The sequence below is a fragment of the Trematomus bernacchii genome, unplaced genomic scaffold (assembly GCF_902827165.1).
Source record: "Trematomus bernacchii unplaced genomic scaffold, fTreBer1.1, whole genome shotgun sequence".
Taxonomy (NCBI): Eukaryota; Metazoa; Chordata; class Actinopteri; order Perciformes; family Nototheniidae; genus Trematomus; species Trematomus bernacchii.
Genome location: NW_022987611.1, coordinates 3075800 through 3092090, shown reverse-complemented (window position 1 = coordinate 3092090; position 16291 = coordinate 3075800). Strand labels below are relative to the sequence as shown.

The 16291-nt window shown below is 43.6% G+C and overlaps 1 protein-coding gene across 1 annotated transcript in view; it reads right to left on the bottom strand.

The window, feature by feature from the left end:
- LOC117483634 (caskin-2-like) overlaps positions 1-16291 on the bottom strand; it is a 124077-nt gene that overhangs the window by 6522 nt on the left and 101264 nt on the right. The window contains exons 10-19 of the mRNA XM_034132011.1: positions 12698-12792; positions 11206-11323; positions 9816-9938; positions 6891-6971; positions 6040-6167; positions 5804-5885; positions 3034-3110; positions 2718-2828; positions 690-791; positions 448-586 (exon numbers count right to left, since the gene is read on the bottom strand). Coding sequence (XP_033987902.1) covers positions 448-586; positions 690-791; positions 2718-2828; positions 3034-3110; positions 5804-5885; positions 6040-6167; positions 6891-6971; positions 9816-9938; positions 11206-11323; positions 12698-12792 — 1056 coding nt within the window. The remainder of the gene's footprint in view (positions 1-447; positions 587-689; positions 792-2717; positions 2829-3033; positions 3111-5803; positions 5886-6039; positions 6168-6890; positions 6972-9815; positions 9939-11205; positions 11324-12697; positions 12793-16291) is intronic.

The following is a 16291-nucleotide window of genomic DNA, read 5'->3' as shown; positions in this document are numbered from 1 at the left end:
GGACCCCCACCACTAATGCCTGGCACCCCCACTACGCTGAGTTTTCACAGTGTGAGTTGATCCATGTAAATGTATCCAACTGCTAGTGCTGCCACCCCATAAAAGTGGTCTTCAATGAATCACCACCATGTATAAGTTTACATTAGATAAAATAGCCTGTTAATTGAATGCTTTGATTTAACATCCCACTTGTGTGGAGGTTATGCAGGCGATGATTTCAAGCAGTCTTTATTCACTGCTAACATTTGCTACAAAATATATGAATGTTTATGTTACATATTCAAAGTAGAGTGGAAATGTATCAAGTGATTGTTGAAGTCTGAAGCCCACCATAATGTGTCAAGTCTGTGTGGAGGCACAGATTAGCCTCCTGCTAGCATTAATGGACACACCCAGATTTGAGGAGAGGTGAATCCACTGAGACAGAGCACATTTCAGAAAACTCACCCAGTTTGGTGATGCCTATCTCATGCAGGTCCTCCCACGTGATGTCTTTGACGATAGAGATGGAGTCATAGCCGTTTTCACACAGCCTCCTCTGGTACTGAGGCAGTCCGATCACACTCAGCCACTCCCCCAGCTCCGACTGTGAGCACCAGACACGAAACAGAGACAGAAGTCAGAACCATCCTGGACGTGGTGCTTTACTGATTCTAAGATTTTGCGGTGTGACCATGATGTTTCCTCACAGGAGTGTAGTCAGGCAGCCACTCAGGGAGGCTCAGCCGGCCGATCTCCAGGGAGATCTTCTTCCTGTGGCCAGGTTTGGTCACTCCGATGGCTGTCAGGTCCTGGAGAACAAAATCAAATGAATACACAAGTTTCATCACACAATGATGCTGGTTAATTCATATAAAAGCCACATTTTGTAGGCTGTTGATAAACAGTAACACATTATGACACTATGCATGCCTATCCACCATCATATGCAGTGGTGGAAGGTAACAAAGTACATTTACTCAAGTGTTGTACTTGAGTACCTTTTTTTACATATTTGAAATGTACTTTCAAATGAAATATTTTCATGTATTGCTACTTTATAATAATAATAATAATGCATTTTATTTATGGGCGCCTTTCAAAGCTCAAGGACACCTTACAGAGCATAATTAAAAACAAGCAACAAAGAAGGTCAAACAGTAATTCGAGACTTCAAAAACAAAGACTTACAAACAACAATCAGTTTAGAGGAATTATTAAATAGAATACGCCAGTTTAAAAATGTGGGTTTTCAGGCAGGATTTGAAGGTTAAGAGTGAGTCCATATTGCGGATGTCTTGTGGGAGAGAGTTCCAGAGACGGGGGGCAGAGTGGCTGAAGGCTCTTGACCCCATGGTGGTCAGGCGGGCAGAAGGTACAGTGGCAGAGGAGGATCGGAGAGCACGAGAGGGAGTGTAGGTGTGAAGGAGTTCAGAGATATATGGAGGTGTGAAGGAGTTCAGAGATATATGGAGGTGTGAAGGAGTTCAGAGATATATGGAGGTGTGAAGGAGTTCAGAGATATATGGAAGTGTGAAGGAGTTCAGAGATGATGTTTACATCATGCCTGGACAGTCCTTTGTGAGATTATTGTTGACATTGTCCATGTGAATATTAAAATCACCCAGCACTAGAGAGAGAAGATAGGGAAGTAAAAAAAGCAGAAAGTTCATTTAGAACTGGAAGGTCGTAAGTTTGATTCAGTAGTTCCAGAGAGCGGCGGCAGAGAGCGGCAGCAGAGAGCGGCGGCAGAGAGCAGCGGCGGCAGAGAGCGGCGGCAGAGAGCGGTGGCAGAGAGCAGCGGCGGCGGCAGAGAGCGGCGGCAGAGAGCGGTGGCAGAGAGCGGCGGCAGAGAGCGGCGGCAGAGAGCGGTGGCAGAGAGCGGCGGCAGAGAGCGGCGGCAGAGAGCGGCGGCGGCGGCAGAGAGCGGCGGCAGAGAGCGGCGGCAGAGAGCAGCGGCGGCAGCAGAGAGCGGCGGCAGAGAGCGGCGGCAGAGAGCGGCGGCAGAGAGCAGCGGCGGCGGCAGAGAGCGGCGGCAGAGAGCGGCGGCAGAGAGCAGCGGCGGCGGCAGAGAGCGGCGGCAGAGAGCAGCGGCAGAGAGCAGCGGCAGAGAGCAGCGGCAGCAAGTCGTGCCAGCTTTCACTCTATACTTTTACTCTAGTCAGGTGAATAGTGTACTTTTATTTACTCCTTCACATTTATTTTAACACTCACAGTTACTTGTTACTTTGTAAAATACAGTACTGTAGTACTAATCTACACAGTATTTCAAGTATCTAAATTTGGTCCACATTTACAATACAATACTATGCTCATGAGTAGTCAGAGTACTTTTAATTTTGAAACTTTACAAATGTACTTGTATCTACTTATTCTGAATTGGGACATTGTGCAGAGTGAGTACTATCACTTTTTTAAAATGTAAGTCAATTTTAATGTGAATACTTTTGTACTTTAACTCAAGTGACATATTCAAATCAGGACTTTTACTTGTAGTGGAGTATTTAAAGACCAAAGTATTTGTATTTTTACTTAAGTAAAGGATCTGAGTACTTCTTCTATATGTAGTAATAGAGTGTGGAGACAAGAAGTGAGAAAGGGGCTTCAGTGAGGAGCGTGATGCTGAGCAGACACAAATGTTGTACAACAGGGCCTGTGTCAAGAAACACATGCAACAATAACAACACTGGATCTTATTGTAAAGATGTATCATTATCAGCATATCAAAATGGTATCACCTCAGGGGTCATCCTGCTGATGGTGGGGACATCGTATCCTGCGAGGATGAAGTTGGATGTGTACTGCTCCAACTGAAACTCACACAGCCACTGGTAGATGGCCTCAGAGTCCTGACAGTGGAGAGGTGGGGTGTTAATGAAGCACACACACACACACACACACACACACACACACACACACACACACACACACACACACACACACACACACACACACACACACACACACACACACACACACACACACACACACACACACACACACACACACACACACACACACACACACACACACACACACACACACACAGCTCACCTTTCCCTCCAGAAGCTCTGCTGGCCTCACAAAGCCTCTCTGAGGAGTGCTGCCGTTGACCTGCCGTTGGGAGCTTCCTAGAAAACAAACACATGATGGATGAACTCCTCCACACACTAACAGAAACAGGAAAAAGCAGCAAGCAAACAACAGCCACACATGTTCCACATTAGGGCTGCACGATTTGGGGAAATAATCTAATTGCGATTTTTCTGACAGATATTGCGATTGGGATTCGATTTGCGATATTTGTTTTTAAGCGACCCAACGGAAGTTTATTGTAAAATGCGGCCATATCTCCGGCTAGGAAGGTCGTATCAACGTGCTCGCGTCTCTAGCACCCCCGCAGCCCGAGCTACGAGTGAAAGAACTAAACTTACATGAAACTTCCGTTGGGTTGCTTTAAAGTCAAGCTTCAGTTTAAGATTCACCTTGTAATAGAAACATGTGATGGAGCATTACTAACCTGACTCAGAAACCATCAGGAAAGCTCCATTGGAAGCCATTTGGAAAAGGGCAGGCACTTTCAAAAACACTTTGCAGGTGATTGGATCAATCTGTCAATCACCTTCTATCATGGGCCACTTCTGATTGGTTAACAATGGCTGGTACATGTGGAGCACAGCACTTCTGATTGGTGTGGATAATTTTTTTTGTAATAATTTGATAATCGCATCATTTCAAATCGCGATTTCGTTTTAAAATCGATTAATCGTTCAGCCCTATTCCACATGTGATCATCCGGTCATATCATTTGCAGGAACATCAGTCAGGTCTAACAGGTTGAGTCTTGTTGACTCAAGCAGCTGGGTGTTGTGTCTCTCCAGGAGCGTGAAGGTGTGTTATGTACCTGATGTGAACACTCATGACTCATGTCTCTTTAAGTCATTCACATGAGCACAGATCTCTGAGGAATGCACCTTTCCTCGCTCGTCTCGTCTTCTGTTACCGAGAGAGCGTTTTCTCCATTTTCTTTCTGTGCTCTTCTCCTGAAAGGGTCCATCTACCTTTAAATCAACGTTTAAATGTTGGATGCTCAGAGGCTAAAGATTCCAGGTTATTTCAGTTAAGCCCTAACACCACACCCTTGTCTGTGTTGCTAATCTTTCCGTATTTTTTTTGTCTGTTCTGTTTTTGACTTATATGTTTCTCATCTTTGTTGAGATGAGGGGCCCGGGTCTCTAAAGAAGGTGAAAGACAGCAGCTCATGGAGAGGTATTTGGCTTCAGGGCCAGTTACTCTTCACCTGACAGTCCAAAGAGTGGGAAATAAAAACTGCAAAAAAATAGACCTGTGTAGGAGCTTTGTCCTAACATGTCTTTCTGGTTTCATCTACAATGCCTCCATAATATCTCAGTAAATGAACAGTGAGTGAGTTGACTCGTCTGGTTAGATTAGTAACACAAACAAGTGAATGTAGCTACGGAGAAAATGTCAGGAGAACACATGCTCAGCCTTCTTACCCTTCAGCAGGGAGGAGAGCGGCAGGCCTGTTGTTGTTCCACACTTCATCCTTCCTTCATGTAGACATTTCCCTCACTTCAGCCATCTGATCTGTTCTTTCTCCTTTATTTAACAGATGTGTTTGATTCTTTCTGCTCCTGTTCCCGTCTCCTCCCTCTGAACCTCCCTCCCACTCCTCATGTCTCCTCTCCTTACTTATACCCTCCTTCCTATTCAGCCCGAGGTCAACAGAGATCCCCTGCTTCATCCAGCAGGTCTAGAAAACATTTTCAAAGCCCCAACTCAGTCCAGAGCACAGCTGCAGCATTTGAGCCTGCACCCAAACACACACTCTGCTGTGTGTTTCCTCAGAGAGGTGACCGTGCTGTTATGGGTTTTGTTGTTCAGATAAAGCTTTTGGTTTGATTGGTTTCAGTGGTGAGGTGAGGTACGTCTCTCTCCTCCCATCTCATTTCCTTTCAGACTGACTGTAATACCAGCTCCATCTGAACAACAAAAGCTCAGCTGCTGCATTTGTCTGTACTCACATTCCTCAGGTGGGTTCAGTGATGTGAACAAGGTACAATAACCCTGAGTATAGCTTGATATGGCCTCAGCAAACAAAGTCATGTAAGTTAGGTATATATTTTCATTTTGTTTGGTTGGACTGACAAATATTTAACCCTCATAACACAGATTAATAGGAAAATACTCGGAGGTTTCGATAATAAAGTCACAACGTTTACTAGAAATAAAAAAGGCATAATGTTTAAGAAAAAAACCTGTAATACAACTATTCAAACATTTATGATAAAAGTAAAATATTTGAAGAAAAAGTTGTTGTATTATAGGCTTTGAATAAGTATTCAAAGCCTATAATACAACTACTTTTTGGAGATTTTCCCTTTACTCAGGTGTAGAGAAACAGGAAATGGGGAGACAGGGTTGGATTGGAACCCAGGAACCAATCTGAGGAGGAGGAGATTGTAATTGACATAGTGTACACAACATTATTTGCTCTTGGAGCAACCTGCTGATTACATGTTACTTGTTAGACGCTTTTATCCAAAGCGACTTACATACTCAATACTGTGGGCAATCCCCACAGGAGCAATTTGGGGTGAAGTGTCTCAGGGACACAACGACATTGTCCCTTGTCCCAACACCAAGGCTCTATCCACTGCGCCACACGCCTCCCTCCACGCTGATCATATCATAACTTATTTTCTGAAATTAAATATTTTCTTTCAAATCTCAGATTTTGTTGGTATACTGGAGCTGAGACTGAAAGAAACATAACCATAAGAATAGATAGAAGAACACCAACCTGATGATTTGCCTGCCTGCTTGCTGTGCTCTGCTGCTGCAGGGTGGAGGTGTTCTCCTGACTCACCAGCAGAGGGGGTCAGCTGCACAGAAAATCAAGCCACCAGTGAATCTCTGAAATGACTGAGGTTACTGAGGATAATATCCAAAGGCATGTCAAAAGTTAATTCAAATGTTTAACCAGTACACCGTACACAGTGTACGGTGTCACTAGTAGTAGAGGGAAGCAGATCTAACCTTTCCACTGTCCGCATTGTGCCGGGTTTGAACCCCGTTCTGTTTGTGTCTGCTCTCTGAGCTCTGACCGCTGCCAGCGCTGCGGCTGCTGCCCACACTGCGCCCACTGCCCACACTGATCCTGTCCCCTGAGAGAACACACACACACACACACACACACACACACACACACACACACAGACACACAGACACACACACACACAGACACAGACACAGACACAGACACAGACACAGACACACACACACACACACACACACACACACACACACACACACACACACACACACACACACACACACACACACACACACACACACACACACACACACACACAGTGTAAATCCGCACTGAAATCAGCAGGTAGCAGGAACAGTACAGCATGCCACTGCCCCCAGAATAACAGCTTCATGTTTACATTTCTGTTCTTGAAAGAATTAAACAAACCACATGTATTACAGATGTACGCACTTCATATCCTGTCTATCAATTCTCTCACCAAACTTTACGTCGAAAAATACAACTAAGTGTATTTACTCAAATATCACCATTTTACTTTAAAATGTTGCCAATTGCAGAACTTATCTGGAATTAAAGATGAAATAATTTCTTTGCCTTTGAAAAACAGATCTCTACTCTAAATGAAATGACATGTTAGGAAACATGTTTTTTTATATTTCTGCAGCACAGGAGAGCTGCTCACACACCACCACATCCTGCTGCGATACAACCATGGTTAGTGGGTTACTGGGGTGTGGGGGGGGCATGGTGGCATTGTATGGTAAGGATTTGAGATATGAAGGGATCTATAAGGGTGGCTTTGGGGGGGGGGTTTAGGAGCACACACCCTTACCAGTGAGAGAGCTCCTGAGGACCCAAATGTCCTGAGAGGGGCTAGCAGGACTAGCTGGGAGCTGACTGTCACATGGAGATCCTAACAAACACACACACACACACACACCCACACACACACACACACACACTTTAAGGCCGCTACACACCCACCTGAGACCAAAGTTCGCGTACCGAAGGCGTCCCGACTTTTACGTCAGCTACGTCGCCTGCGTGGGCTACGTCGCCCGCTACGCCTCCCGCCTACGAACACACCGCAAATACTTCAGTCGACGAGTGGCAATAACTGTCCTTACCAGCAGGCAGCGGTAGTGTGAACAGCCAATGAGAGTGATTGCTTGAGCCGACTTTCTCTGACCTCCCGCGGCCGATTCAACATGTTGAATCGGCCGCGGGAGGTGTGAAAAGGTGCCGTAAAGAGACGACGGTGCGGGACACACAAACCTGAGTAGGGCGCCGCAAATGCCCGACTGCCTCTGACGGCCTCTGACTCCCAAAATCGGGTTGGTGTGTAGCCAGCTTTAGACACACTCACTGTATAGCCCACATACATGTACAGGAGCTGGGATCCACCTACTGCATCAACAGAGGCTCAGGGTGCTGTATGGGGAGGGGAAGGTGAAACCTGGGAACATGGACAGATACAGACACCTTTCACTAGGCATAGAACCGTAAAATCCACACCACCACTACTACTGGGAATTAGACCCCCAGAAGGACACTAATGGCGCATTTCCACCGCAGGCCTCGCTCGACTTAGTACGGTTTTGTTAGGCCTTGTTAGGCCCAGCTCACTTTAATGCTGCGCTTCCATTACAGCTTAGTAGCTGGGGCAGTAACTATAGTAACGCAGTGTAGGTGGAGCCGTGATGTCATCTTCAATGAGCACCCCAGAAAAACAACATCAGCCGTTAGCTGTTAGCACTCAGAGCTCACAGCTCCTCATATATGTTCAGAAACTAGACAAAAGTTAAACAAGTACACACCACAGACTGCCTGTGTCATGGTGAATACAGTCGCTGCTTTATTTATGTCTGTATAGGCCGTTGTTGTGAGTGTGGACGGTCGGAGCATATACTGCGTTAGCTTAGCCAATCTCCATTTAGAAAACAAGCATTTTAAAAGGTTTTTCGCCTGCCGTCTGTCTGCAGACTTGTCAAAGCATTAATTCATGGTTTTTACTAACCGGTATCAGTATGTTGTTACTTCGGCATCATTTTGAAACGTGTATTACAATTAAATCACGGTCAAATATGTTCATCTTGTTGTAGTTGTAGCCCCCTTGCCAGCGATTCTCTCTCTAGTTTAGCATACTCAGCCCGACTCAGCCCTGTTTGTTGGCCCGGAAAGAACCACGATTTTGTCGGGCCAGAAAAAAGGTGAAAAAGTAGCCCCGGGCCGGAACTAGGCATAGTGGAAACGCAACCAAAAACGGGTCCGGCACGACACGGCACGCTTAAACCGCGCTCCGCACCATGGTGGAAATGCGCCATAAGAAAACCAGGGTCATGGGCCTTGGTCTTATTCAGGCTGAAGAAATGTGAAGACCATCCGAGAGGATGGTCTTCACATTTCTTCAGCCTGAATAGGACTTGGTAGACCAAGTCCTCATGATTTCTGTGTCTGAGCCAAAAGTTGCAAATAAACACACCGTCCATTTGTGACGATGATCTGGGCGTGCGTGACAGGAAATAACTCCAGCAGGCGGCACTAACATGCACTCATCGTTCCAAAAGGGAAACTGAAGATCTAAGACTTCATTGGATATACAACTCGTTTTTAAGATAATCATTAAAACAAAGCAGCCCATCATTTCACAACACTGTCTCCTTCACTCACTCTGAGGATATCTAAGAAGTGGACCAATGTAGCTATTGGGACCACTTGTTAGAATGCCCGAGCGGCCATGGAGGAAAAATAGGAGAAGCAGGCAGGTCACTACAATTAGTGACACATGTTTCTGGACTGATCATCCAGACTGTTGGTAGCAACCAACAGTCTGGATGAGTATACAAAAGCGGTTACACCGACATCAGCTTCTGCGAGGACAGCAGCGTACCATCATACACCAGGAATAATCATGGTGTGTTCCAGTTGTACTGGGAAGTAGGAGTTTATGAGTTCCCAGTCAGAAATGTCACTGGAATGCCCCCTGAGGACCTACTTGGAAACCTGGAGATACCTCACCATACCCAAGATCATCATTAGGGCCTGAGCACGAAGTGTGCGAAGACCTATTGTAATTCAAAATGTAATCTCCGCATTTGAACATTAAGAGAACACTTTGATAATATAACATTTTTAGCTCTTCTGTATTATTGGTTTCACATTAAATCAACAGTACTGCTCATTCTGCTATTTGTGGATATGTTGCTATGATGTTTGTATTTACAAAATACTCACAGTAATAAAGCAGTTATCAACCGGTATTGCCAACAATGGCTAACCAGAGGTGATTGCTAAAGCTGTAAACAACAACACTGAGCATATACAGACCCCTGCCCTCCCCTCTGTGGTGATGAAGCATCTGGTCCTGTCCCACCTCCGAACCCTCAGCGACCCCCTGCAGTTCTCCTACAGACCTGCATCACCAACACTTCTTTCCCTCATCTATCCCATCCTTGAACCTAACCTGTGTCCTTGCACCCCCCCCCCCCTACACCAGGATCCTGTTTGTGGACTTCAGCTCCACCTTTAACACCATCACTATCCCAGCTCAGCTGACTCCACCTGCAGGGGGATCACACTTCCTGTCTACTCTGTAGTTGTTTGCATCTTTTGCAATTTGTGTTCAGTCAATTCGAATTGAAGTAGGTCTGTACAAATACTGACGAGAATGTGTCAAAGGTGGTGAACAGAAACCAAACCAATAGCAAGAAGTTGGCGTGTGTGTGTGTGTGTGTGTGTGTGTGTGTGTGTAATGTACCTGCAGGATCATATCCGAGTGTGTACGAGTCATCAGTCTGAGGGGCGGGGCCGTGGTTGGAGGGCGGAGCTCTGGAGTGTTGTTGCTGGCTGGGCGTTGAGGCTTGGCGGGAGAGAGTAACACCTAGGGACAAGGACACAGGTTAGGTTCAAAGCTGGCATAGATGAGGGAAAGAAGTGTTGGTGATGCAGGTCTGTTCCTCAGCTTTCGGAAACAGGCAGTTAGGAGTCCTGCCAGCCATAATGAAGTTCATCATGTATTCCTGTTCACAAAGTATCTGGAACAACTGCTAAAAAAGGAAAAAGTCTCTGCAAATCCTCTCCGGTGTTACATAAGAGGCTGCTGAAATAGAGTGTTAGATCTCCAGTGACTCTGAGAGGGATTACTTTTTCTTTGTGTCTTGATGGTCCACTGATGCTGACACTGAGCACACGCACGCACGCACGCACGCACGCACGCACGCACGCACGCACGCACGCACGCACGCACGCACGCACACACACACACACACACACACACACACACACACACACACACAAATAAATACACTGTGAGGGCTTTAACACTGAGCTGACACTTTGCAATCTGGTCATAGTAATCCTATTAATGTGTGGTGTGTGTGTGTGTGTGTGTGTGTGTGTGTGTGTGTGTGTGTGTGTGTGTGTGTGTGTGTGTGTGTGTGTGTGTGTGTGTGTGTGTGTGTGTGCGTGCGTGCGTGCGTGCGTGCGTGCGTGTAGCTGTTATTGGACCAATCACTGTGCTCATCCCGCTGTTTGAATGTCTGAGGATTTATAGCTGCTAAACAAGCAGGGATCATATTCCTCTTTATCAGATTCAATCTGATGATATACTGAATGTAGAGATATATTCTTAGTCCAGATATAAGCATTGCTCTGGGTTAACTCAGCCTTTTTACAGAACTCTGTCAGCGTGCTGTTCTGTCAGGAACTGTGACATCAGAGACTCTCAGTGCTTCCATTAAAGAAATAAACTACCATTTGAAATAGTGTATTATCCAAATGCATAAACATATAGTGTGTAATGTAGGGCTGCTATAGCTAAAGTATGAGGCCATGCTGTTGGGTTTCGACGTACAGCCCACTCTGTTATTGAACCCGAGACCTTTGGACCCCCGGGGTCTGGTTGACAATACACTCTATGAAGAGTAATGTTGAAAACAAAGAGCTATAGAAACATTAAGATGATTTAATACAATTATTGTTTATACACGATGTTCTGAGGTTCTGAGTTGAGGTTGGCCAGATTCTAACTTTATATACCTCGAAAAAAAACATACAACATAAAAAAATATATTGGGTGTACTTGTACAAATGTGTACTTACTAACTTGTCACCACTGAGTGTGTTTGAGTTTGTGTTGTTGTGTCTACCTGCTCGTCTGCTGAGCACCTCCACCACTGAGGGGGGGAAGAAGCCCATCCGGTCGGCACCCTGCTGGGTGTCATGGATGTGACCTTTCCAGCGTCCGTCTGAGTGCTGCTCCACCACCTGACAGCAGCACAGATCAGCTCAACAGTGTGTGTGCATTAGCCTCACAATAAGCACAGTGACAATAACCAGGATCAGAAACAACCAGCCAGAGAAATCATTTGATGATGTTAACAATGGGGGGATGAAATTATAATAATAATAATAATAATACATGTTATTTATATTGCGCTTTTCCTGGTGCTCAAAGCGCTTAATAAATGAAAGAACTTTAGACTTAGTGGGGTAATCCTTCCAAGTTATTTTCTCTTGAAAACTGCACATCATCACTTAACCCTTACATGGGCAATTTTGGACAATTAATTGATTGCTATTTTCTACATAACACCCATATTACACTGTTAATACACCCATACTATACATTAACACACCCCTATAACACAGTTATTACATTACAGCAATATTTCACCCCATGTTACACCATAATTACACCCATATTATACCCATGTTACACCCATGTTACACTGTAATTACACTGTAATTACACTGGTATATCTACCATTTTACACATGCCTGTCAAATAAATGTGGATACAGAAACCATTTAAGGGTTACACGTCACATGTTTGACCCCTCCAGGCATGCTTTAAGACTAAATGAGAGAGCCAATGAGCTGGAAGTTTAATCATTGTGAGTGTTAACAAAACGCTTGGAGAGGACAAACACCAACACGGCCTTCTGACAACAACACACAAGTTCATACAGGTGTGTGGGATGTCACAATGAATGAACTCTTATGAAGATATAAAAAAAACACAGCACTAAAACCAAAATGTGCATACACATGACTTAAAGCAAAACAGTGTGTGTGAATGTGTGTGTTGTTGCAAGTTTGTGCCTGACACACACGCACGCACGCACGCACGCACATGCAAGCTAAACGGAAGTGAGGTACGCAAACAAACGATTAGGCACACAGACGGCTATTCTTTTTAATTTACATTATATACTGCTGGGTAGCTTGTGAAATTCACCATGGGATCAATAACATTTTATCTTAACCTATAATAATACTTGATAAACTATTTCTTGGTTATATTTTGTAGTATTCTGAATCTTCAAAGTTACTAAAGTTATCAAATAAATGTAGCGCAGTATAAAGTACCTGAATGGGAATGGAGCAGTACAACACTTAAGTAAATGTACTTTGTAGTCTTTCTAGTTGCGTATTTTTCCTAGTCTTATATTTCAACAGTTTTACGACTTTGTTACTGTGAACTGTCTGTTCATTGTTCAAGATTGAAATGTAAATTTGATATGAAGGCTGTGAATGGCAGGAGGAACATGAGTCGGCTGGGGCTCAACAACTCCACAGGAAGTGAAGCTGTGACTTACTGTAGCAGACTGACTGCCCTAAACAGACAAACACAAGTACCATAACCAGATCCCCCGCGCGGAGGTTCAGAGCCGTGGGGTCCTGGAGGTTCCAGTAGTCCTTCAATGCTCGGACCTGCAGGGAGCTCGATGCCTCTGCACACACACACACACACACACACACACACACACACACACACACACACACACACACACACACACACACACACACACACACACACACACACACACACACACACACACACACTCATCATCAGGATGGGATTCTATGAAGGTAGATATGGTGCAAAGGGTTAGGGTTAGCTTGTGTGCATACATTTGCACTTGTATAACATATCCACGTATCTGTGAACCACATTTGAAGTCACAGAAGAAAAAAAAGAAGTTTTGTAGCTTGTAGAAAAAAAATGAACTTAGTGATGAAATGTTCACTTGCAGAAAAATATATATTTTTTAAATATATTTTCCATTACAACTGCAACTTGGTTATTACAACCTCTCAAATCAGTCATTACAACTTCCTGAATCTGCTCTGTGGCAGTATAAATCGGCGAATCTGCGGCCTTGACATTTGCTACACTTCTTGCGATGAATGTGTCGCAAAAGTAATTTTCACCTGTAGATGTGGGGGAGGGAGCGGGGAAGCGAAGGGGCGGAGCTATCACAACGACGAGGCTCGGGTCAGTCACACAGTCACAGCCATAGTCAGGTCGAACCGGATGACTGCGGGGCTAATGGTCCGTGTCGCTACCAGTCCGCTGACATGGCGCGTCAATCAACGGTAAATTTTGCCCATTACTTCCCCAGTATTACTTTGAATATTATTATTGTGATTGAGGATTAAATCCGCTTTGAAGACCACCGTTTGATATGGTGCAGTTTAGCGGCAAAATAACGTCAGTTAGCCAGCTAACGCTAGCTTTGTTGAGTTTATGCTAGCTAAACAAGTAGTGGTTGTAGTCTATACAGCAGTAATTCATATATTATAGCCTACTGCTTTGGCACTAACGGTTGATAACCGTTTATGAAAATAAAACCAATTGAACTGTACTGAAATAATGACAAGTTTTATAATTGTCTTGGGCTCCTGCTGTGTTTTTAAAGCCTTTGTAAATTATCCATGCTATTTTCTATTTAGAACGAAGACTTCAGAATCTTAAAATCCCTTGACGTTTGTATGCAATTGTGCTAAATTCAACACTGGAATCAAGCAAATATGAATATGTTTGCATGACATTAGTTATTTATATTTTGCCATCACTTAATTATACGTTTAATACATTTAAGTCAAACTAAGGTACATGTGATGGTAGCTAGTTAGTACTCTTACCTGTGAGGCCTCCTCCAAACAGCATAATAACCCGACTGTACCATTAAAACTACAAGTACCAGTTCTAGATCCTTAACTTTAGACAAACAATTCGAAAGACAACATTTATTTAAAGACCAATCTTTATTTGAAGGTGCCTCTTAACCTGAGATATTAGTTATACAGTAATAGTATTGACAATCTAAAAAAACTGAGCAACTCAACGGTTCACTTTTATATTTCTTATTGTATAAAGCATTTATTATTTTCATTTTTCCCCTCTCATATTCAGTGTGGAGTGTGGACGGATTGAGACAGCGTGGTGTCCAGAGAGCTGCAGAGACTTCAGGGAGAAACCTCCGTGTGATGGACGTCCTGTCTGTTGGTTTGGCCGGAGAGGACTGAGGGTCTTTCCTCAGCGAGGAGGACCAGGCCTGATGGAGGAGCCCATGCTGGGCATAGCTGATACCACCTGATCAGGCCTAGTCTGTCACTTTATTGGACTAAATGTGTTTACTTATACATTTAATAGGTTTACACCTTCTGTCCATATGTGCTTTTTATTTAAAACATTTTTGATTAACTTTTGGTTCACATTTCAATCAATTTAATTTGTATTTGCACTCCTTTTGTCCATTATTCTTACTGAAAATGTTAGATTACACATTCACATCTCAGTGTTTCCCCTAGGTTTACTGCCTTGGCAGGGTGCTGCTCGGGTACCCCCCCAACTCAAAACATTTGAATTTCTTTTTTTTATCGATAACGGCTTGAGGTTAAAAAATAATAATAAACGAATTTGAAACTGGGGGGGGGACACAAACGGGCAGACAGCAGAGCTCGGGGCAATAATGCAAATTTGTTTGACTTTTTTACACTTTGTTGTTCTCCTCCTTTCCTCCGCTCTTGTCTCTGATTGTGAGTGTGTGCATTCGTGTGTGTGTGTGTGTGTGTGTGTGTGTGTGTGTGTGTGTGTGTGTGTGTGTGTGTGTGTTTGTGTGTGTGTGTGTGTGTGTGTGTGTGTGTGTGTGTGTGTGTGTGTGTGTGTGTGTGTGCGTGTGCCCTTCAGAAACAGCGGAGGGAGAATGTGAATACGCATAGCAGTGGACACTGAAACATGCACATACATTGGATAAATAACATAGGCGTTTAGTTTATTTAATAAAAGAGCACATGTTCAATGTGAAAAGTGACCGTAGATAGATTACTTCAGTTGCGATTTGGGGCTATATATATATATTTTTTTAATTAAAAAAAACAAAAAAAACACCTTGAATTTCAGGCGCAGCACCCCGCCAAGACAATGGTAGGGGAAACACTGTATCTGACTGAAGATTGGCCCCATTTATTTGTGGCGTTGCAAACTCTGCGGTACAAGGTACAGGTGATGTGAAGCTCATAAAGTGAGGCAAATAGAAATAATCAGCTGATGGAGTGTAGATGTGGAAATAGGTGCATTCGATCAGCTTTTGTTTTCACAATAAAAGTAGTTTCTTAGTGAATGTCCTGTACTGGTCTTAACATCTCATAACATCAGCTTTTAATTTTCCTCTTGGATGTTCTTCTTGACCCTCAGAGAAGGAGAAAATGTTGAGTCATGTCTTTCAGGCATGTCCTTTCCTAACAAAAATTACAGGAAACATAAAGCATATTATTGCAGAACAAGTGTGTTATTTATGAAAGAGGTGTGTTTGTGTTTAGGGGCTGTAGATATAATTATTTTGTAATTGTAATGTTTTTTTTTATTTCAACAGTGAGCTACAAAGACAATCAGATTATGAATGAACAGTATGAAATTCATCAACATTGAAATATATTTTATAATCAAAATAATATTTAACTGTTATCAAAACGTAGTGCAACGTAGTGCAATTCTTGCCTCACTGAAAGAATAACTTTTACCACGTTTTTTACAGACAATATTGAGAGATAAATAGTAGCAGTTCTCACTATGTGTTAAATATCTTTGCCTTCAATACATTAAATTAGAAAGCTGACAGTCATATTGCTTGTTAACATCTAAATGTAACCCTTTGCATGGAAAAAACCCTCAACTTAACTGATGTGTAGGTGATCTAGTATTTAGTATTGTTTAATGGAATGCATATCAGTGTATTAAAGTCAATACTTCATTTATTTAAACCAATATCTTTCTTGATTCTTTGTACAGTATGAAAAAAGAGTATTTGTACCTGTGCTGAAGTTCACTGCTGTGAGGAGTCCAGTTCTGTCTCTCACTCTCTGGTCCATCCTGTCTGCATCACCTGGACACTTTAAACCAGTGATTCTCAAATGGGGGTACGCGGACCCCTGGGGGTACGTTGG